Source organism: Coturnix japonica, chromosome 5, assembly GCF_001577835.2.
Source record: "Coturnix japonica isolate 7356 chromosome 5, Coturnix japonica 2.1, whole genome shotgun sequence".
NCBI classification, from domain to species: Eukaryota; Metazoa; Chordata; class Aves; order Galliformes; family Phasianidae; genus Coturnix; species Coturnix japonica.
Window position 1 is genome coordinate 1,242,729 of NC_029520.1, and position 22,705 is coordinate 1,265,433.

General features: G+C 43.6%; 2 protein-coding genes across 2 annotated transcripts in view; one reads left to right on the top strand and one right to left on the bottom strand.

Annotated features, from left to right (window-relative positions):
- Window positions 1–13,723, bottom strand: MRPL21 (mitochondrial ribosomal protein L21). Its single transcript, XM_015863349.1, has 7 exons — window positions 13,645–13,723; window positions 13,175–13,235; window positions 9,641–9,726; window positions 6,526–6,689; window positions 4,964–5,016; window positions 544–647; window positions 1–241 (listed from the first exon to the last, which is right to left on the bottom strand). The coding sequence occupies exons 1-7, from the start codon at window positions 13,679–13,681 to the stop codon at window positions 177–179; spliced, it is 570 nt and encodes a 189-aa protein (XP_015718835.1). The 5' UTR covers window positions 13,682–13,723; the 3' UTR covers window positions 1–176.
- The window catches only part of IGHMBP2 (immunoglobulin mu DNA binding protein 2), a 23,443-nt gene continuing 14,420 nt past the window's right edge, over window positions 13,683–22,705 (top strand). Inside the window, exons 1-6 of the mRNA XM_015863332.2 lie at window positions 13,683–13,803; window positions 14,200–14,369; window positions 16,212–16,404; window positions 16,756–16,853; window positions 21,683–21,846; window positions 22,244–22,444. Of these exons, the coding sequence (XP_015718818.1) occupies window positions 13,730–13,803; window positions 14,200–14,369; window positions 16,212–16,404; window positions 16,756–16,853; window positions 21,683–21,846; window positions 22,244–22,444 (900 nt within the window). The 5' untranslated portion in view covers window positions 13,683–13,729. The remainder of the gene's footprint in view (window positions 13,804–14,199; window positions 14,370–16,211; window positions 16,405–16,755; window positions 16,854–21,682; window positions 21,847–22,243; window positions 22,445–22,705) is intronic.

Genomic DNA, 22,705 nt, shown 5'->3' on the forward strand with positions numbered 1-22,705 from the left:
TAACAGTTAACCAAAAAAATATTTCATTTTGCTTTTTAAAAAGAAATTACATATAGATTTCCACTTATATATTTCCACAATAGCAACAAGTCCAGAACTTCACAGTGCCGAGGCAGTTTTATTTCTGTAATTGCCTAAAGCAATAAGCCTAAGCCACGTGATATCCGATCAATCAATCATGACAAACAGGGGAAAATTTCTATGGTGTTTATCCGGAGGACGGTCTGTGGGTTCGTGATAACTGAAAAAGAATGAAAAGAGGGAAAAACAACAAGATCAGATAATAGCATACAAACCGCTGCATACCCATCAGAAGGCTGAGCTACATTAAGGCAAGCTAAGGCATGACAGTGTCTAGGAGGGGGATGTGCTGACAGATGCAGCCACGTTGCAGGACAGCTACATGGCATTGGTATTGCATGAGCAAGAGGTCTAGGCAGGGCTCCTTTAGGACTGTGTGTTCTGATACTTCTCCCTTCAGGCATATCCATATCCCAGCCACAGAACAGTAGGGAAATAAGCTTTGTGTTCCTTATATCTTACTTTTTTTCCTCTGATAATTGCGTTTTTTCTGGAAGCGCATGTTGATTTTTGGCCATGACACCGTCTTTTCAATCACAGTAGCCTCCACACGGACGAGATCTCTCCTTAAAAATACAGGAAGAAAAGTACCACTTGTTAATGATTTACCTGTAGGTGAATAGGTTCAGGGGGGAGAAGTGACACAAAGGTAACAGATCCTGCTATAAAAAGCCCAGATCTGCATGAACTACAAGGTTGCCAGGGAAGAAGAAAGGACATCTGTCAGTCAGTTGGCTTTGTGGTGGAAAACCAAAAGCCTCCAGGTGCTGTCTGTACAGCAGACAAGTGAAACGCTAGTCTGAAGGGCAGTACTTCTCTGCCATGTGAAGGATGAGATCAGAAACAGCCAAGGAAGGAGCAATAAGAGAAGCCTGGAGGAGCCTGAAGGATTACAGTTCAGATAAATTCTCCTGGCCATGTTCACACAAGATTTGCTTATGGTACAGATCAAACCTACCACAGTCCCTTCTCCTGTGCTCTGCTGGTCAACACAGAAGTCTTTCTTTCTTCTCTAAAGCGCCCCAGACAGCTGGAATAAAATCTTCTGACCTTTCTTATCTGAGTAAGTTCTGGCAGAAGCTTACCACAAAGAGATTTGGCTGCTGTTTCTAGTAGGAAGTGTAGCTAATCAGCTACAGGAGCAAGTCACTTCTTCTCTCACATTGCAACCTTCTGTCCCTCCCACTATCCCCCTCGGTCTGTCCCACTTGCTTACCCCAAATTGGAAGAGAGGACACACACTCACTGAGGTATCGCAAACAGAGGAGTTCAGGTGGGGTAGTGACATCACTCAAAGCTTCCAATTGTTTCTAAATCTCACTTCTGCAAATGGAAGGAAGTTCTCAACGATTAAACATCCTCCTTCCCCAGGGATAGAAATGAAGAACGCGGCCCATACTTCCTTCACACGTGACTAAAGCCACAAAGTAATCCATTCCCAAGCTAGAAAACAAGGTGATGCGAAGCATATGCTGGAGGGCCAGCTACTTGTCTGTTCACTGGCTCTTCTATGAGAGAATAAGCACCTTCAGACAAGAGCTTTGGAAAGTGTACTTTTAATCAACAGCCACGATGGAGATGGAAGAGACACTCTTCCATGCAGCATCACTGCAGAGTACCATTAAAAACTGATTAGCACACTGACTTTGCTGCCAGAAGACATTTAAAGAGCATTTTCTTGACAAATGACTTTCCGCTTATAGGGGCAGAGGAGAGAAGCCCATCTAGCTAACTGCTCCAGCAAGGTCACTGAGAGGCCAAAGGCTCTGAGACGTTTAGCATCCATATTAACATTTACCCTCTGGGGTGTAATATCTATCAGTGATTGAATCCTTAAGCAAGGAGAGAAAGAGGAAAAATCTGCTACATCTACATTTACTGACTAGTCCGGAAGGAAAAAAAAAAAAGAGATAAAATAATCTAGATTTTAAAAGACCACTGGGTGACCCTGACATCCCAGCTAAAAGATGGTATCCAGATTCAGCCTGAAAATAGGACTAACAACACTACCGAAATACACAGTAAGCACTGTGATGCTAGGAAAGAAACCAAAAAGCTCAACTGCACTCCAGGGGCTGGCTGTGTTTTGCCACTATAATTAGGGAGCTTTGCTTTCTGGGTCTAATTTCTGTCCACTGAAGGCAAAAGGAAATCTAAACTCCCACTGACTTCTCAGAGGCTTGGACAGTAAAGGCATGTCAGAAACTCACTAATGATCATCACACGGGGAAACTGGAAAGCAGCCAAGCCAGATAAAACAACTCAGCCACTGAAATCTCTATGCTGCTCTCAGAACAGGCATAGTTTGTAGCCAAGCCATCCCTGATACAGCACTCAGTGCTGGACCATATCCACTACCCTAAACATAGGTTAGCATTCAGCCAACAGGAAAAACACTGGCATATCTGTAAACAGTCATCACCCCCCCGCCCCCCCATGCACCACTTAAAGATGTTGATAAGCTTTTAAGCAAACTAAGGGTGTTGTTGAGAAATAGGTGAGGTGCAAGTCAAAGCTCAAGGCCGGCAGGTCCCAGTGAGTCCTTGTCTCTGTTGGACAAACCACTAGGAGCTGGAAGGCTGAAGGAGGGCAGAAACCAACTTGCTGGTAAAGTGCATGTAAGCAAAAAATTTCTCAGCAAAATAGAGCCCAAAGAGAAAGAAATCTTTATTGAATGTCTTAGGTATGACTGGAATGCCCATAAAAATGAGAAGGGGGGGGAAGAGTCGCACATTTCCCAGAGTATGGGACAGCCAGGCCTGCTGCTCTCAGAAAGCAAAATGAAGCAAAGATGTAAAAGCACATCTTTTAATCAGATTTTAGCAGGAAGTAAGAAGAAATTAGGCTGAAACCTTATGGATTTAAGCTGGATTGTAAGCTTTTGTCAGTGAGTAGTACAAGCGATCCAGGCAAGCTACAGCCCCAAAGGACCATAACTTCAGCCAATGAACTCTCTCCCTGCAGAGGTTAAGTGAACCCAGTCTGGCTGTCTAGGAGGAGCTTCAGGCAGTTCCTCATTGCTACTAAAGCCACTGCAAGAATAGTCAAGTGGCAGGAGAAAGACAGGGTTCATTTAAAGGGAAAAAACTCTCATCAGCTGTACTCTTTGTAGAGACAAACAATTGTCTCAGGGGCATCGAATCATGAGATGAATGAAACCCATGCAAAGCTACACTTGCTTCTAATCACAGATTTCAAGATGCACAATAATCTTTACATTATACAGCTGAACAAAGTGAAACTGCATACCACCCTTGTGTCCATTGAACTGCTAGCAAGTTACTTGAACACAAACAAAACCCAGAGTAGAAGCCAGCTCTGAGTTCCCAAAATAGCCACTGCCATGCAGATACGCTTTGATGCACTGTTGTTTTTTCTAAGGCTTTAAAGAAGTGTCATCTTGGGAGGTATCTGCTACAGCAAATTATAACATGACCATTTGCCCAAAACAGGACAAGTTCCTACCCATCTCCAAGTCTGAACAGGGAGTGCAGCTGTAATGAACTGTCTTACACAAACACTGGGGCAAGGATTCACTTATGTGTTTATTTTTAAAGCAACAGAAAAACAAAATTGCCTTTGTTTGCATCCAAGCTCTTATCTCCCCTCCAAAATGTTTGTGGTTTAGACACAACTGGGAACTATGAGAAAGAATTGAAGTCTGCACTGTCTGTGATGTGTGGAGTACAGAGACTCGATGATCCTTATGGGTCCCTTCCAACTTGGGAAATTCTATGGTTCTATTATTCAACTATCTGCAAACTTACGTTTCTAGTCCTGGTAATGGTATTTCCACTTTCTAAAGATCTTCAACAAATTTAATGATATCTGGCCATAATTCAAAGGCTCTTTACAGAAGCACTATAAAGGCTGTCAGCCCTCATAATCCTATCAAACACTAGAAACCCACAGCAGAAATCACATTATCAAGTGTGCAAACACATTATTTATAACTCTGGAATACAGACGTCCTCCTGGTACTTTAGAAAGCATTCAGAAGCCAAACTGATCTGAAAATACTTGATGTTTCTAACCTGATCTGCAAGGCATCAAGACCTACAAGTTCCTTCTTATCTGGCTGTCCTCTGCCAAAGCTGCTGCAGTTCAAGCCAACAATTAAACATGCAGCTCAGACTGCAGCCAGACCACAGCCAGGGCTTCCAGATTCTTAAAGCACTTGCAAGCCACATTATTTTGATTTGCACTTTACCACTAGATCCTCTGGGGAAAGCTACAAAGAGATGATGACTTTGCTTCCGGCCAATGCTAAGAGCTCAACCAGCAATACTGAGTCCACACACCACTTCCTTTTGGTAAAGGAAATGCTGACAAACCAGGTGTTCTGGCCACTTGCATAGCAATTCTGGCAGCTCTAAGACGGAGCTAATGCCATGACAGTTGGAGGCATGTAACTAGCAAGGGAAAACTTTGAACTCTTAATTTAAGATTAAGACCTGCTGGGTTAAATCATGGGTAAAAGGAAACAGGTTTAAAAGAAAAAAAAGAACACAAAGAAGCTCAAATTAAGGCACCAAGGGACAGGCGTGGATTTCTGGGTTATTTTAAGATGGCTATCACTGCAATTATGGTTAGGGAGTAAAGATGCTGAAGAGCAAGATTTACTGCTAGTTTGTGCAAGTCTTATACATGCAGAAAACAGAGCCAAGCCAAGAAAGGTTAATATCCTACAATGACCTTAAGAATGGGTACTGTGCTCTATCGTGGCCCTATGGTAATAGTAGTTAAGAGCCAGCCAAAGCTGACAATTTTGTTTTATTACTGATTTTTTTCTCAGAAGCCATAGGGATGGGAAAAGAGATGGCAGTGACAAATTCAACTTTCTCTTCATGTTACAGGATAATACTTGAATGAGATCTCTTACCCCAGGAGCGGTCTTCCGATAAGTGTGAAATCATCAGCACCAACCAGCAAAACCTATGGAAAATAATCAGACATATCAGTGGTTCATAATGCCAGCAGAAATATAAGCAATATTTTCCAGATCCTGTAGCCACCATGAAGGAGCCAAACTGCTTAAAAATGGGCCTTTGCATGTTTCAAACCTGGCACTGTTACTAGAGTGGAGAATGGCAACTCACAGGCAAGAAATGGATTCATAAAACAGACAGACTTCCAGAAGTATCTTTCACACTGATCAGAACACACTGAACTTTCCTGTTCTGGCTCACTAACAGCTGTAAAAGATACAAAAAGCAATACAGGGAAGAAGAATACGCTTTTGCGTGGGTGCTGAATGAGTGGCAGCTCCTAAAATCATTGGGTTTTACAGCAATTGCAACATACGCTCTACAGAAACACTTTAATCATTGTCCTCCCTGAGCCCTCACGACGGACCAATAAAGAAATGAATAGCTGGGGTCAGTTCACCACCACGGAGAGAAACCCTTTCGTTTCAGGGCATTTCAATCACCCTCCCATCCAAGAAACAGGAGAAATAACAGAGTTGTTCTCATGAAAAGAGAAAGCATTTCATACAGGTTGCCTCCTTCCATACTAACTGTATATCAGCAGTTTAAAAGCAACACAGAAATGGATGTTAGGTGTTCCACTTTTTCCTTTAACAAGATATTTTGCAGTCAAATTCGTACAGGAGTGGTGTTGGGTTATGGTGCTGGGTTACGGTGGTGCTAGGTTCTGGTGTTGGGTTCTGGTCGTTAGACAAACTCTTAACCCTCTCCATACTCACATTCTCTGTTCTCCTGTCTGTCTGCTCTATGCAAGTCTCCCTTCTCAAAAAGCTACCTCTTAAGCAAAACTTTAGAGTAATTTGAGGACTATCAGAATTGCCCTTCTCTCTTTAACTGCTTGCTTGGCTCTAACAACTCAATATTAACCCAACTAAATCCTACTTCAGAGTCTTTCATTTAAAATTTTAATTAATGAGTCTCTACAAGTTCCTGCTAGTCAACTAAGACTTAAGGATAAATATGTTGAATTGCATCTTGGCAATTCTCCCCTACATCCAGCATCCCTCTCTCCACCCAGCATACTCAGCACGATAGGGATCTTGGAAAGCTCTGAGCAGTGACAGCTCCTCTGGGAGTACTGTCAGTGTTTTGGGTGTAGCAGTCTCAAGGTAAACACAGTCTTTCTTTCACTGTCGTCTCTAAAAACAACAACTGTATTTCTCATCTTTTGGATGAAGTTAGTACAACAGAAAGCTGTCTTCTAACAGAGTCTTGTTGCAACTCATTCCAACCATGTTCAAGAGAAATAACATTAATGTTATCATTAGCAGCACAGCTCAGATTGGAATAAAACTAATGCCCCCCCCCCAAAAAGAAGGATGAAAATAAGAATGGGAGATTCAACAGGAGCTCTTCAAGACTTATGAACAACTGGTTATGAATTCTGCCTCAGGAAATGTTTGCAGCAGAAATAGCATGGGGATCACAGGCACTGTGGACAAGGTGTGTTTGTTACCTTTTCCATCCGGATTCGGTCTCCACATTCAGCCTGCAGCACGTTGTCCATCATAATTAAGTCTTCGCTGGTTATTTTGTACTGTTTGCTGGCAAAGTGGACCACAGCAAAGAGCCTCCCGTACTGCCCTGTTGCAATCATCTCATTCACCTTTTGCACCACTTCTGTTGGCAAAGAGCAGAGAAGAAATCAGAGCAGAAAACTCAACAAAGCGTGAAGAGCTGAGCAGAATTAACTCAGCCACACTGCTCCCCCACCTAAACTGTTACCCTATGGGAATCTTTAAGCAAGACTCAAGAGGATCAAGGGTGTAGATGTGTACTTAAGGACATGATTTAAGGGGTAATATTGGTGGTAGGTGGGCAGTTGGACTAGATGATCTTGAAGGTCTTTTCCAACCTTAATTTATGATAAGAGCAATGCTGTTTCCTATAGGGCACAAGTCACCCTTTCACAAATCCTTCTGGTTGCTGTAAAAACCTATGCACATTAAGCACGCAAGCAGACACCTACAAATACATTGTGCAGTTAATCCCAAGCAGTTGATTTCTCAGCCTCTTTCTCAGGCATCCTAAAACGCACTGTACTCAAATACAAAGCATTCCAGAAGAGAGTGATTGTCTACACATCTGGAATGGAGCTCTCCTCAATTTCCAAGTGATGCATGAAAGGGCCAGGACATTAAATACTTTGTAAAGCAACCAGGAACATCAAGAGGAGTTCTACAAAGTACACAGGAAGAAAGACAACAGTCTGCAAACAAAACCTGGCCTGAGAACCTGCAATGAAAGCTGGAGAGGTTTCCAAGAAAGCTCTTCCTATACGTGCATTCAGCCAGAGCAAGGTGCCAGGAGCAGTACAGATTCCAGGGACATGTGCTCCTGCGCAGCACACGCACATAACTCAGATTTCTCTAATCAACTTCCTGTGCAGTGAAGCCAAAGTTCAGTTTTACAAGAACATCAAAAGGCCCTTTTTAATGAGCGCTATTCCCCTGCCAAATAGCAGCTTTGCACCGTCTCAAGCTGTTCAGAAAGAGAGTAACTTTGCTATAACTGGAAAAACAGACTTTCTTCATTGTCCTCACAAGTGGCCCAATCATTTTTCTTATCTTGGAATGTAAACAAAGTATAATAACTGTTTGAGACAGACAAGAACTCACAACCAAACCAAGTCCAACCCTTTCAGGAACACTCCGAAAGCGTCCAAGTTGCAAACCAACAAACTATTATAGGTAGAGGTTAGAAGAGAAAAGGTTTTACGAGACAGTAGTCTGTGCAGTTCTCACTAAAACTATGAGCTGTGCTTCTGTGCTGCTGGAATTGCCATCCCAAGAGAAAAGTCCTCTGCATACTCTTCATCTGACTGAGAGTGCTCCACTACCAAAAGCCCACAATGTATGATAGCTTTCTCTTTGTTACAAACCCCAATGCACAACGGGATACAACAATTTTCTTTCAGCTCTAAACTGCTATTGCAGTAGCACTGTGCTCAACATCTCAAAACCAATGTTTCAAAACACTGACCTTGGTAGAAACAAACAAACATGGACTCTGAAATTATTGCTTGCTCTTCCAAACATCTCTGGATACTACCATCTGACTGTTAGGACAGCTTGAATCTCAGCATCATGTGGAATGATGGTTCCTAAAATATCTGTTTCCACAGACAGCAGGAGAATATCAAGCAGAATTCAAATGCTCTGGTTGCTGTTTGCTTTGGATAAGCACAGCCAGGAGACAGTGATGCGAGCTCATAAACAGTAGGAGGTTACAAGGCACGGAAATCACAACAACCCCAAGGACCCCATGTGAAGGAGTCAGAAGAACACGGGACCTTATTCACCCCAGGGCGTCAGCAAATCAAATGAAGCAGTTCATGGTTCACTACTGGGTCAAATCATGCTCTGGGACAGAACACTCATCTGTCACTTGAGCAATCCCAGATGTGCAGAGGAAATGAAAAGAGGGTTAAAAAAGGCAGTCAGAGAGGAGACCTGGAGGAAGCAGCTCTCTCCAAGGCAGACCACTCACACAGTTATTACCACATTTTTGTTACGCTATGGGAAACTATCTGCAAAAACACAGGCAAAGCTCCACTTCTCTCTTTCCACTGTTTTCTTGTGGATCTCCTCTCTCCTCTCCTTCACTTCTTGGTCCTCTCCAGACTACAGCCTTCAGAAATGTCCTTTCAGGTACCTTTCACTGATGTCCTAGAAGCTAATGCAACAAGACAGTCTGTTAATAAACACAAGAGCTCATTCATTGAATGAAGCAGATGACTGCAAACTGCTCAACACCACAGGACCTGTGAAAGAAATTCACCCACTATGGCTGTTACTGTTCTGAGAAACATCTTGTATCTGTGTTGGCTTCTCTTCCACCATCTCTAGCAGGGCCTGGATGACAACGGACCCTTATGGACAAGATAAGGCTAGATACATATTGCCTTCTCTGTATTTCATTTCCACATCTCTACCAGTCAGGGGGAACCTGTGCCTTGTAGCTGTGTTGAACAGCAACCTGCACTTCATGTGCTGACTTGTGAGGCTGACTCCTGGCTGATCTGTGGGCTCCTTCCAAGAGGACTAGTGCCTGTGTTCAGTGATCCTGACTAGACACGGGGACAAGCATGCATTTTCTAACGCTGTGTTGCTACCCATCTGCTCACTGCCTTATGCCACATCTCTGTCATGTGACCACTGCCCAACTGCTTATGCTGGCTCTAGCATTCTGTATTATCCACTAAGAAGTACCAGCCCTACGATGTGCCCACTCTCCAACTGCTTGTGCTGGCTTTAGCATTTTGCTTTATCCACTAAAAGAAAAAAGCTATTCCCTCTGGTTGAAAAGCCACACTTCACGCTTTAGGTAGCAACATATGCCATCATATAAGAGTCCTTGGAGAGAGGTATGACCTGTCAGGCTGTCACAAACATAGGGACGTCATATAATCTACCCAAATCTCTAATACAAGCACCCAGAGCATGAGTCCAGTGACACTAAAAGGAAAGAATAAAAAGCCTGAATCACTGGAAACAATGATATAAACTCAATCAAGCCACCAATTACAACATTAGAGCATTAAGCTTCACTTGGAGATTTGACACCTTTACCTGCATGGTGCTTTGCTTCTTCCACTGGATCTGGCAATTTCACTTCAGGCCATGGGGGTGAAGTCAGAGACGTTTTAGCAACAACCCTGTGAATGATAAGGTTAATAATGAAGATCCACATGTAACAAACAGATCTTACCAAAAGATGTAAAAAACACAAATATTTGGCTTCATTTCTGAGCTCAATCTGCAAAAGCTCTGCCAAACACAGTCACTGCTCCCAGGACCCAATGTCATTTAGGTCCTCCATCAACAATGGGATCAAGTACAACCTCAGCAAGTTTGTGGATGATGCTGAGCTGTGGAGTGCAGTCAGCACACCAGAGGGATGGGATGCCATTCAGAGAGACCTAGACAAGCTGAGCAGCAAGCTCAGGTGAACCTCATGAGGTTCAATAAAGCCAAGTACAAGGTCTGCACTTTGGTCAGTATCAATAGAAGCTGGAGGATGTAAGGATGTAGCACAGCTCTGCCGAAAAGAGCTGGAGGGTACTGGTGGATGGCAGCTGGACATGAGGCAGCGATGTGCCCTCAGCTCACAAAGCCAACTCTACCCTGGGCCACATCAAAAGAAGCATGGCCAGCAGGGCAAGTGAGGTGACTCTGCCCCTCTGCTTTGCAGTGGTGAGACCTCACTTGGAGTACTGCGTCCAGATGTGAAGTCCTCAGTGCAGGAGAGACATGGACTTGCTAGAACATGTAGAAGAGGATCACTAAAATGATGGAACACCTCCCCAGTGAGGACAGGTTGAAATAGCTGTTCAGCCTGGAGAAGGATCCAGGGAGACCTGAAAGCATCTTTTCAATATCTAAAGGGGGGAGCTATAAGAAAGAAGGGGACAGACTCTTTAGCAGGGTCTTTTGTAACAGGACAAGTGGAAATGAATTCAAACTTTCATCTAGACTGGATGCAAGGAAGAAGGCTTTTTAACACTAAGGGTAATGAAACACTGGAACAAGTTGCCTAGAGTGGCGGTTGCCCTGTCATTGTAGACATGCAATGTCAGGATGGAGCTCTGAGGACCCTTATCTAGCTGTCTTGTGTCCCTGTTCATTGCAGGGGAGTTGGACCAGATGGCCTCTAATAGTCCCTTCCAACTTAAACAATTCTATGATCCAAGTTACCACCGCTACAGCTGAGAGGCTGAACACAGAATGTTCCTCAGCCCACTTCAGTACCAGCACAAAGCCCTGCAATTATCCAGTAGTGGGGAGCAGCATCCAGGAGGCAGAAGCTTGCCTTTGACTGTGAGGAAGTGCTAAGGAGCATCCTTAAATCAGCCTCAAGCACTACATACGAATGACTAACACATCCTTTTATACCCTACTTATAACAATCTTCCCTGTGAAATAGTTTTGAGAGGGTCCTAAGACCACAGTTGGGCTCTTTACAGGAGAGTTATGAGGCTGCTCTTCCTTTGTCACTTCCAGCTGCAAAACCTGAATGTCAGTAATAACAGCTTCTCTCATCCGAGGTGCAATTCAGCATGTTACAATACAAGCATTCAGCCCAAGTGCTTGCTCTGTGTCATTACCAGGTCTGTCTACAACCTATACCATGCTGTGGAGGGACTAGGAGAGATCTCTTAGACCTACACCTGTCTTCATTCAAGTGACTCACAAAAAGGAGAAGCATACACTATCTCGCATCCAGCCAGCGAAGCACAAGCATCATTCCTCAACTAAAAAGTGCCAATTAAATCCTTATTCATCTGGAACAGGTAGCTTTCACTGCTGTGATACAAAATTGCTTTAATAAACTGGGGGTTCAAACGTAAGTAGGCGATGGCATTGACATAGAAGACCAAAAGCATCCAGAAGTATTTAACTAGCAGCCAGAAACAGATTCTCATTACCTGTTACAGTGAAATCTCTCTGCTTTTCTCAGGAATATCTCTGGGAGGGAAGCTCTGCCTGAAAACTGAACTGATTCTTTACTACCTCAAGCCTCGTACAATCCGTACTGCAGGTACCTACATGTGTATGCTGCTCTTATTGACAGTAGTGCAGACGGCATGAGATCATGAGAGCCCTGCTAAAAACATCAGAGCTGAACAACAATTAACTCTGCTCTCATATGCCACTGGGTGTTAATTCAAAAATGAAATGCTACGTGCAGCTCACAGCATGAGTTTGAGCAGTAAAAATGCAAATAGCACTTGCTTGTAATTAGCTGTCTTTCAAGATTTCCTGGACAAGGAGCAGCGAGGAGAACCAGAGGCAACTGTTTACTGCTCTGCATTAGAGCCAGTTACAGAACACTATTGATTTGTTCCCAAAGAAACACTGGAGAGAGAAGTGCCACTCTAACCAAGGACACCACTGCAGTGTTTTCATCACAACTGCAGTACACCCTCCTGGAGACAGGGAAAGAAGGCACAGGTCCCACAAGTGCTTTTAGAGATTATCCAGGGAGGTGCCAAACGCCTTCAGTCAGAGCAGGACACATGGCTGAAGGGCAGCAGATTACAGCAGCTAACAGTTCCCTAATAAGCAAAGATTTAGTAAAAGGGAGGTAGATTCACTCTGGATCTCAGCAAGATTATCAGAACAATACTGGTTTCTGAAGAGAGAGATTTTGCTCATTAAACACCATCTATAAAACAATGGAAAGGTCAGAATTCTCTGGGCATTTCCATAATTCAGGATGCACAAACTGCACAGAACATTCAGGAAAATAATGTTAGATGCTAGAGAAATAAGGCAACATTAACGCTGTGTTTGATTGGTTTACTTTTTACACAAAAGCCCCTTAAAAAGCTTATATTAACAGAAACTCAAAGTTATTGCTAGCATCAAGGCTTTGTGGGCTTGTAGTAGGGTTTAACAACAACATGGTGTGCTGTGCCATGGAAGCTGAGATCCAAACTGTGTTCCCACATACAGAAGAAACTACTCCTTGAATCCTTTCTCAGCTCAGAGGGAACAGGAATGAATCTTGTCATTGATGCTGCTATAGGACTTCCTTATCTCTGCAGTGTCCCCTTCTGGTTAAAGCAAGAAGCAGCACAGCCTGCAGCTCTACACAGGTATTACTGTACTAAATCTCAGCAGAGAAACCAAAATGAAGACATAAGCATTTCTAAAAGTGCTGAAGTTATCAAAGCCTGAAGTTTTTTGGATTGGTGTCCTCTAGCAACTGGCCTCTTAATTACATCTTATAAAAACTGCAGCTCAAAATCAGTATTTAATCAGAAAATAGAAAGTCCAGCCAGGAAATAAACCTCACCTATACCTAAAAAGACAAGCAACAGCTGAGAAGCTTCTCTGCTGTTTGCTATGGACTGAATCACACCGCAGCCCTTTAAGGAAGGTTTAATGATCTCTTTATTCAGCTTCACAAGTTAATGGAAGTGTCCTTCTAGCACAAAGTGGAGGCAGAGTGTCTAGAACTTCTTGAGAAGTAACAGACAGTGGGATCCAGTAAGTTTCTCTTCCAGAAAGAGGCTCCTGGCTCCATCTCCTCCCACACTCCCCCTGATACATCAGCATTTCAAGGGGTAAAAACGAAAGCAGAGGGTCAATTGACATTACCCTTCCTGTAGAGAGGTGCTCTGGGAGCTCTGGAGCCGAACCACAGGTGAAAACAAGAAAGCTAAAAAGGAGAGAGGGAGAAAGCATTAAAACCAAGCAGCCACAGTTGGACTCAATCACTGGGTATCACCACCATGACCACTAACCCCATCTCCATGGCACTAACCACATCTCCATGGCACTAACCACATCTCCATGGCTCTCCGGGCAATCAGTTCCAATACCTCACAACACTCTCAGAGTATTTCTTTTTAATAATATCCAATCTGAAGCTCCTTTGGTGTAACCTAAGGCCACCCACTTCTCATCCAATTGCTGTTATATGGGAGATGAGTGTGACTCCTACCTCACCACAGCCTCCTGTCAGAGAGGAGTTGTAAAGAGGGATAAGGACTCCCCAGAGCCTCCATTTCTCCACAGGAAACAATCCCAGTTCCCTCAGCCATAAGACTTACTAAACCACCCCTCACCTGCCGCTCTCCGCCTGGCTGCTGCCAGCGCCGCCATGACAGCATCCCCCTTAGACCCGGAAGCGGAAATGCCCCCGGATCCAAGATGGCGGCGGAGGCGGCTGAGCGGCAGCTGGAGTTGCTAAGGGAGGAGCGAGAAGCTGAGATCGCAGAGAGAAGGTAGCGCTATGGCCCTATAGAAACCTTGGTTTAGGACTGAGACCCTATAGGAACCCTATAGCAACACTCCTGTGAGGCTTGCTGTCAGCTATGGGGCCATCTCTCCCCTATCCCAATCACTCATGGGCTCTGCCATCACTTGGGTCCCCCCTTGGCCTCCATAGCCTGCACACATCTCTGTTCTCCTACTTAAAACTTGGGATTGGAAACCTATAGAATCCAATTACATCACTACAAAAAGATATGTACATCAACACTTAGTCAAGCTAGCAGCTCTTTTGCCATCATCCATCTTTTCCATCTCCTCCCTAGTTTGTCTTTATCTGTTTTATCTTCTGAAGCCCTGGGTTTATTTCATTCTAGCAAATGGTTTTCATGTCTGTTTGTGCTTTCCAGAGCATGGCAGGAAAGCGTCTCCCTAAAGGAACTGCAGCGCAGAGGCGTCTGCTTACTAAAACTTCAAGCTGCCAACCAAAGAACTGGCCTCTATGGGCGTCTGCTTGTGACATTTCAGCCTAGAAAACATGATTCAGATGCCGAGCTGCCTTATAACAGTTTTGGGCCTGGTAAGTGTTAGTCTCCCATCATTAAAGATTTCTTAGAGTGTTTTGTACAAACCACAGAGTTCATGCTTGGAGTAGATAAGGAGCTTACCTTGCAGTTCATTTTCAGAATGGAAAACGGACTTTCCTTTTCCTTCCTGAGCTGCCAATTCCTTCCCTTCCCTGTGCTGTGATTTTTCACGAAGAAGAGGTAAATTAATACACCATGCGTATTAATACCTGGAATTCTATTGGAAATACAGACAGTTGAAAAACACAGACTCACACATCAGCCATCGCTCTTTCTAATTATCCCTCATCCTCTGCCATCAATTCCTTGAAATTACAACCAGGAATGTCAGAGCTGAGTGGTTGCCAGTATCTGAGGTAGGTGAAGAGCCAGTCTGCCAGCTATAGCCAGCTGCTCACCCCCTGGATGAACTTGGGTTTGACTGTGAAGTAGCTCCAAGTAATAATGGAAATCACTTCTTTTTCTTGCAGAGATCCTTTTTCCTTAGGCAACAAGGGTATTGTCTTGCACTGTTCAAAGCTGGTCCACAAGAGAAAGGCAACACCAGATAGTTTGCGGGTTTCATTTAATAATTTACTTTCTTCTGTTTGCTAAATCAATTAGTTTTCTAAGCAGATCCATCATGGAGAATAGGTCTGTTTCTGATCTGTGGTACTGTTTCAAAGCACTTTGCCGTTCAGTTTGTTGATGTGTTCTTTACCAGCCAAGTCTCCAAGCTGCTGACCTGTGAAATCAAAGGAACTCATTGCCAACTTGGGTCTCAGCACTATCCATCATTGCTTTTCACAGAGATATAACATAGTTGTAGGAGTAAATTATTCCTCGGAGACAAAACATTTTAATGCAACAGCTAATGAACATAATTAAGAACTTTCTTTAGTTTGCTAATGTGAAATCTAGTCCTCAATGAGCCTGAGACCCATCTAAATTGTCCACTAGTTAAACATCACCACTGAACTGCATAATGTGACTGATCGTATCTCATATATATGCATGAAGAGCAGAATAGCTATTGTAAGCCCTTAAGAATCTCTTTCTTTCTTGGTTTTACTGACTGGCATAAAACAGTCCACTGGGAGGCACATGTTGTCATGCAGCCTCATTGGCTATGACTGAAAGATAAAATAAATGTAAAATGTTTTGTCTGAGAGCTTCGAGAAGCCAGGCCCTCCAGGGTTTGTGTGAAAACATTACATTTCTGAGCAGCACAGTGGGGAGCACTGCTGGTCTCTGTCTTAAGCCGTTTGGTATGTGAATGTCTGAAGGTAGCTGGTTGGTAACTGTTTTCTCATTGCTTCTTGCTCTGTCAGGAAAGAAAAGGATTTATCAGTGACATAGATGATGGGATTGAGTGCATCCTCAGCAAGTTTGCTGATGACACCGAGCTGACTGGTGCAGTTTATACAGCAGAAGGAAGGGACCTTGATAAACTTGAAAGGTGGGCCCTTGTGAACCTAATGAGGTTCAACAAAGTAAAGTGCAAGGTTTTGCACTTGGATCAAGGTAATCCAAGATATGTGTACAAACTGGGAGAAGAGTTCCTTGAGAGTAGCCCTGCTGAGAAGGATTTAGGGGTACTGGTTGATGGAAAAGCTTAACATGAGCCAGCAGTGTGTGCTTGCAGCCCAGAAGGCCAACTATATCCTGGGCTTCATTAAAAGAGGAATGACCAGCCTCATTTATGGGCTTCTCACCTGGGCAGGAAACATGAAGCTAGTCCTGTGGATGGTGCAGATGGGCCTGCTGTCTTCATAGGACTATGCTAGTCTCCTCAAGAGAGCTTCTTTTCAAAACATTTGCTGCACTTCATGCTCTCTTCTAACTTGTCTTTGCAGGTGACATCGTGGGCCTTTACGATTCAGCTGGCCAAGGTGATCTGCTCTCCACTGGCATCGTAACACGTGTCACCTCCAAAGCAGTGACCGTTGCCTTTGAGGAGTCTCGAGATGGCATGCTGAGCGTGGATCATGAGAGCTCGTACCGCCTGCTGAAGTTAACCAATGATATCACCTACAACAGGATAAAAAAGTAAGGGCTGTGGCGGGGCAGCTTACCTAGGGCCACTGCCCAGGAGCACAAAAGCCCATTGAAAATTGCCAGGCTTATTTTGGAAAACCCTTCTGAGACTGATCTCAGCTCCTGGTTGAACTGATGTGCTTAAAAATTACAAAGTCCAACTGTATCAAACCAGAGCAACAACAGAAAGTATTGCAGGTACAGAGGTTGTGAGGAATCAGGGATGCAGCAGTTAGAAACAATCAACCTGTTGTACTCACAAACTTCTGTCACCGTGATGCATTGCTTTGGCCCCTGATGTGTGCAGGGAATCTCTTGAAGAAATCCACACAGTGCTTATAACCTGTATTTTTCCTTTGGCAGAGCTTTAAATGCACTAAAGCATTATCACGGTGGTCCAGCCTCTCATCTGATTGATGTCCTCTTCTTTTCTTTGGATCCAAGCCCATCCAGTGAAACAAGTAAGGATGTTTCTAGGACTTTCTAAAACCGGAGAGCTCTTTTAGAGATTTGTCAGTAAAAAAAGATGTTATTACTCATAATGGTTTTAAGCAAACATCATAGGAACTTATTGTGGGGAAAGAGGTGGAATTTTTCAGTCTTTAGAGCAGTCAGTGAAGCCTGAAGTTGAATGCAAGTAATAAATAGCGTTGCAGCTGGCAACATTAAATACCTATTTCTCATTGTTAATCTGTCACTGGACATAATAAGCTGCTGCAAAGACCCTTCTCATCCCTGGAAGAGATATAGAATTACCCAGACTCTAGCTAGCTAGTGTTCACTTTCCTCAGAGAGTACCAAGTAAAGCTGAATTCTGGTATTAAAAAAAAGCTGGATTTGTGGTGGGAGAATTTCTTTACACACATTCAAGAGTCTGAAATGCAATTTACTTTATGAAGCACTTCCTATTTGCTTCTTGCCCCAATCCCATCCATAAACTTCAGAGATCAGAAGCTGCCTGTGCTGCTTCTGTACTGAAAATCCAATATCTCAGCCTACATGGGAATTAAGTGACTGTAGAACTACTGCAATTTGAAACAGCATGGAAATGCTGGCATTTTTATTTTTACAGACCCGTGATTATGTTTAGTCAAGCTGAAAATGCTCAGGCTGCTTTAGTTTCATTGTCAAATATTTAAAGCCAAGTTGTGAGATTATATCAATGGCTGTCCAAAAAAATTGTGTAGGAGTAGAATCCCCTTTTACTCTGATCTTACTTGATTTGAGTTTTTAAAAGATGAAAGATGAAATTACAGCTACACTTTCAGGGAAGCCATAGGGAAAGCAAAGCCTTTGATCAGCAGAATATGAGGGCTTTGTGACTGTTAATGAATATTGTCCCTTGACATAAGGGAAATATCACCAGGGCTGCAAACATCAGGGAAGGAAGGCAGAAGGTAAACGGAGTTGCCTTACAGGGTCAGGCAGACCTTCTATATGTAAGCTGGGCAGAGAGCTCAGGTCTCTCCTGAGGCACAGGGCTCACTGTTCTGAAGTGTATCATGAGTTATGTCATCCTTCACTGGTTTCCTTGCTGGCCAGGGCTGTGTTTGGTTTCCACCCGTCTGTACAGGCTGTTACAGTTTTCTCAGTTACCTTGATTACTGCATTTAGTTGTCCACAATATTACACCTTTGTCACCTACGTACTTCTGTTACCTTCAGGCTAGGTTTCTGATATGATACACCAGGGCTGAAGAATTAATGCTAATATGAGTCATACCTCCCTAGATCTGACACTGAGCTCAGTCCGAGTCAAACCTCTTAGCCTTTTAGCTACCCCGGGATGCTGGTGTACTCAGGTTTTTAACATTAAATAGAAGAATTAAATATTAACGAACCAACTTTCTTAGCAGCTTCTACTCTACCTTTTCCCTGTGGTGACAGAGCTGCTTCTGTAATGAAGAAAAGCACTGGATTGCTCAGATGTGCCAACTAAAGTGCAGAGATAAATTTTACATCTCCCCAGCACCAAGAATATGGATTTATAGAAACATTCAGCTGCATTAGGCAGGAGATGCAATATGAGAAGGCAGCATATCACCTGAGAAGAGCAAAATGCTCTGTCAGGGTGGAAAGGCCTTCCATTTACCTTTTCACTTTATAGCTCCTTTCTCACTAACATGAAGGATGTTATGCTAGCCATCAATTAAATAATAATAACTTCAAATAGATCCTGTAAGGTCCCTTCAGCTGTCATCCTCCACCGAGTTGAAGAGAAGGTCAGTCTGGCTGGATAAATTCTGTCTCTTATGCCTGTAAGGCAGCACATGTGGGTCCTAAGGTGTATGGAACACCTGGGGAAATAGATCTGTGTTTCTGCAAATAAGGAACATCCAAAGCGTGGATTCTTTGCAAAAGGCAGAGAAAAAGCAAGCACTGACATTTGTGTAGAAAAGGAGAAAGGCACAAGGGTAGAAAGTCAGACAGGCAGCCTTTGTGACTATTTTCTGTGACAAAGTGTAAACCAAATTACAAGGAAATTGAGAATTAAAAGGGTGGATGGAAAGCGTAAGCACTCAGCTCCATGCTCAGATAATTCATTCAAGAGTTTTCTCCCAGGGGCAAAATAAGCTCCAGCAAGCGATAGAGGGAGCAGCAGAATCTTAAATCTAACTTTTAAGTGAAAGAGAAGAAAAATCAGAAGTCTAACTTTTAAGAACAACTTCTAGCTGCTTCTTGGCTTTTTTTTTATGCTGCTGTGCATAATGAGTGGATCACAGCTGCCTGGCACATCATGGGAGAATGTGCTGCCAAATGCTGTGCCTGGAGGATCTATATTGGAGTCTGTGTCATCCCCAGGAGGGTGCCTAAATCCAGTCACTGACTGATTAGATGGACAAGGAGTCTGATAAAACCAATTGAAATGTGGTTTTAAAGTAGTTAGTGGCTACTGGCATCTGACCAGCGCATGATATTGGCTTGCTAAAAGAACACCAGTATGCACAGTAGGGTAATAATGACAAAAACAAACTTAGTGCTCCCTTTTTGCCCCAGTTCCTGATGACTTCCAGAGTTACTGCTGCAGTGCTAATTTGTATGTAGCTATTTCCTACAGGATCTGGAAAATCCTGCTAATTATTTGCTCTACTTGCTGACTTGTGCCCTTATATAACCGAATAAATAAGATCTGCAGTTAAGAGTGGGACGCATCACAAAGTATTTCCAAACCTTACCTTGCTGCCTTCATGAAGTCCCAGGTAGGAGAGCAGGCCTTCCAGAGGGCAAACTCTGAACTGAGTAGGGTTTATGCTCATCAAGCAAAATATAGGTGCATGTAAGAAATACTTTGCTTAGCTCTCCTCTATTTCAACCTTCACCCGTGGCTTAGAATCATTTAGGACTTTCACACTCATAACCTGCAAGAAATCCTTCCCTTCTTACAGTTGCTGTCTGTTACCACATATGCATACATTGTTGTGAATGTAAAGAAAGATTTTGCTAGCCAGCAGAGGCCAGCGTTGCTCCACTTGGTGCAGGGCCAGCCAGCTCCCTCTGAGCATAAAGCTCCTACACCAAGTTCTGAATCAGGAACTGGATTACTTGAACCCCGTTGAGACCCACCCTTAGCAAGAATGCAGATTTCATTATCAGACTTCTTCCCCTTCAAAGACCATAGAGAGGAGATGGGCAGCCCTGGGCAGAGCAGGAAGCATCAATGTAGACTTGGTGCCACAGGGCTACAACTGTTTTAATAGCTGTCTTTTGGGACTACCTGTGCAAACCTTAAATTGATTGCTTGTAAAGAAAATTCGAGCCAGCCTGCTGGAGTGGATTAGCTGTATTTCTTCAGAGGAGCCTGCTCGAAGCCCTGCTGATGGATGGAAGGGAGTTTAGAGGAGCTGCAGCATCCCATAAGAAGCTTTGCCACCCTCCTCCACAGCTTTGCAGTGTGCCCAGCTCAGAAGAGAGGAACATTTCCCAGCCTGCCCTCTCCTAGCAGATCCTAGCAGTGTGTGATTAAGAGGGAAGAGGATGTGCATGTGTGTGGAAAAGCCTCTTTCTTACCTCATTCTTTGAGCAAGGAAATATCAATGACTCCTACATTCCATCTATTCCTCACTGTGGGAAATGCCTTGTAGTTTTTAAGCTGTTCTTTTTTTCCTTGCCTCCTGGATGCATGCTGTTTTAGTCACTGGCAGGCTAACTCAAAAATAACACAAAGCAAGAAGCAGAAAACATAACTGTTATTTCCCCACCAGCGTCCTTAGCATAGCTATGCTTGTTTAACCTGGACACCTCATTTGGATGTGCTGATTCAGTGGCAAAGGTTGTGTAGGAATTGCGCGCACGTTAACATATCTAAAGCCAGGGGAAACTTTTAAGCCCTTAATGCAAAGGTAGAGATAAAGCAGATGATGCCCTGCAGGGAATGATGCAGAGATTTGTGTTATATAAGCTTTCATGGGAACATTATTTTCGGTAAACCTCAGTGTAATGAGTCATCATCTGTGCTGTAATTAACTTTCATAATGAACAAGCAGATTATCAGCAGGATTAAGTCAGATGAGAATAAATAATGGATTTAAATTAGAGAAATCTTGGAGGTAAAAAGTGGCTCGTGAGAATTCTATCGTTTGCAGTGAAACCAATTCTCTCGTAATGCAATCTGCATATTCATTTCCCTTTTTTCCCTTTCTAATCATGAAATCCAAACTAACTTAAGTAAGTTCTCAACATCTATGCTGCCTGCTTATATCTATTTCCTGCCTTCCTTTTCTGTTACTATTAAACAACATAGTACAGCTGTGGGCTTTTGTTTGTTCCTGGATATTGTAGTTTGTTTCACTACTTTTTCGCTAACAACTTGTTGAGTTTATTAGCTGGAAAAGAAACAATTCATTTGCAAGATCAGCCACTTTCTTCCCTCTCTTCACTCAACACTCACTAAATATGCTGGCTCACCTTCAAAATATCCCCGCAGTACCCTCCCTCCCCTAAAGGTTCTGTATTATGGCAAGAAAATGCCTCCTTAAACACTGCCAAAAGTTAGTCGAGACCAGCTGCATTCACAAGCAAATGCTTGCTCCTTTTTAAGCATCACCGAGCAGGAGAAACAGGGTGGGGAAGAAACTCATGCTGCATGGACAGCTTGTTCAAGAAGCAGAACAATCCTTACTCCTACTAGTCTGTGCTTTCCTGGAGGGTGGTATATAGTGTAGCTTGCTCCCTGGGAAAGTTATTATCAACATCTGGGCCAGCTACCATGAGTATTCGGTTTGTATTCGTGGACTTGTGCTTCTCAGTAAGTTAGAACTGAGGTCCAAGTGAATCTCCTGCTGTCTCCCCAGAGCCTTTAAAGCTCTACAATGACTCGCTGGATGCATCACAGAGGGAGGCTGTCTCCTTCTCACTAGCACAAAAGGAGCTTGCCATCATCCATGGACCACCTGGCACAGGGAAGACCACAACAGTGGTAGAGATCATCTTGCAAGCTGTCCAGCAAGGCCAGAAAGTGAGTAATCAGCAGCAGGAATGCAGTGATAGCAACCATTTTATTTTGCAAACTCATTGGGGTTCATGGAAGCTGGATCAGATCCACTAACAGCTGTGCTATTAACTATGCTACAGAGCCTGGCTGGGAAATTTTCCCTACCAACTGAAATGAGGTGCAAGTAGCAAACTTGAGCTTTCAAGCTTCTAATTATAAGAGACCCTCCACTGCTGCTTCAAACCAAGATGAGAATTCAAGAATTGTCTTTGGCTGTGGAGATACCTGTGGTTTATTCCTACCTGCTGCGTGCTCTCTTCTCCTCTTCTTTGCTGAGTGCCTTCCTGTTGCTCAGGCATTGTTGCTCCAGGATTTCACTTGTGGCAGTAAAAAGCCCTTTGTTTTTTTCTCCCCCTCACAGGTCCTATGCTGTGCCCCTTCCAACGTTGCAGTGGATAACCTGGTGGAAAGGCTGGCTGGCTATAAAGCCCGTATCCTGAGGCTTGGGCACCCTGCTCGTCTACTGGAGCCCATCCAGCAGCATTCCTTGGATGCAGTCTTGGCCCGCAGTGACAGTGCCCAGATAGTGGCAGATGTCAGGAAGGACATCGACCAGGCTTTTGTATGTGTATAGTTGGGATAATACAAGTATAGTTGTAATTACAAAGTAATGGATAGCCAGAGAGTATCTAAGAAGACTTACCAATGCTGAGGTCATCAGTCAAGATGGATGTTGACCACAAAAACACCACACAGGAGCAGCCTCCAGAAAGAGATGCTGCATTAGTGGTGGTCAGCCCTTAAATGGGATCTAGGAGAGGTGGAGTCAAGCTCCACTCCTTCCAGGAGCACAACTGAATTACCTTCACCTGTGCTCCCACAG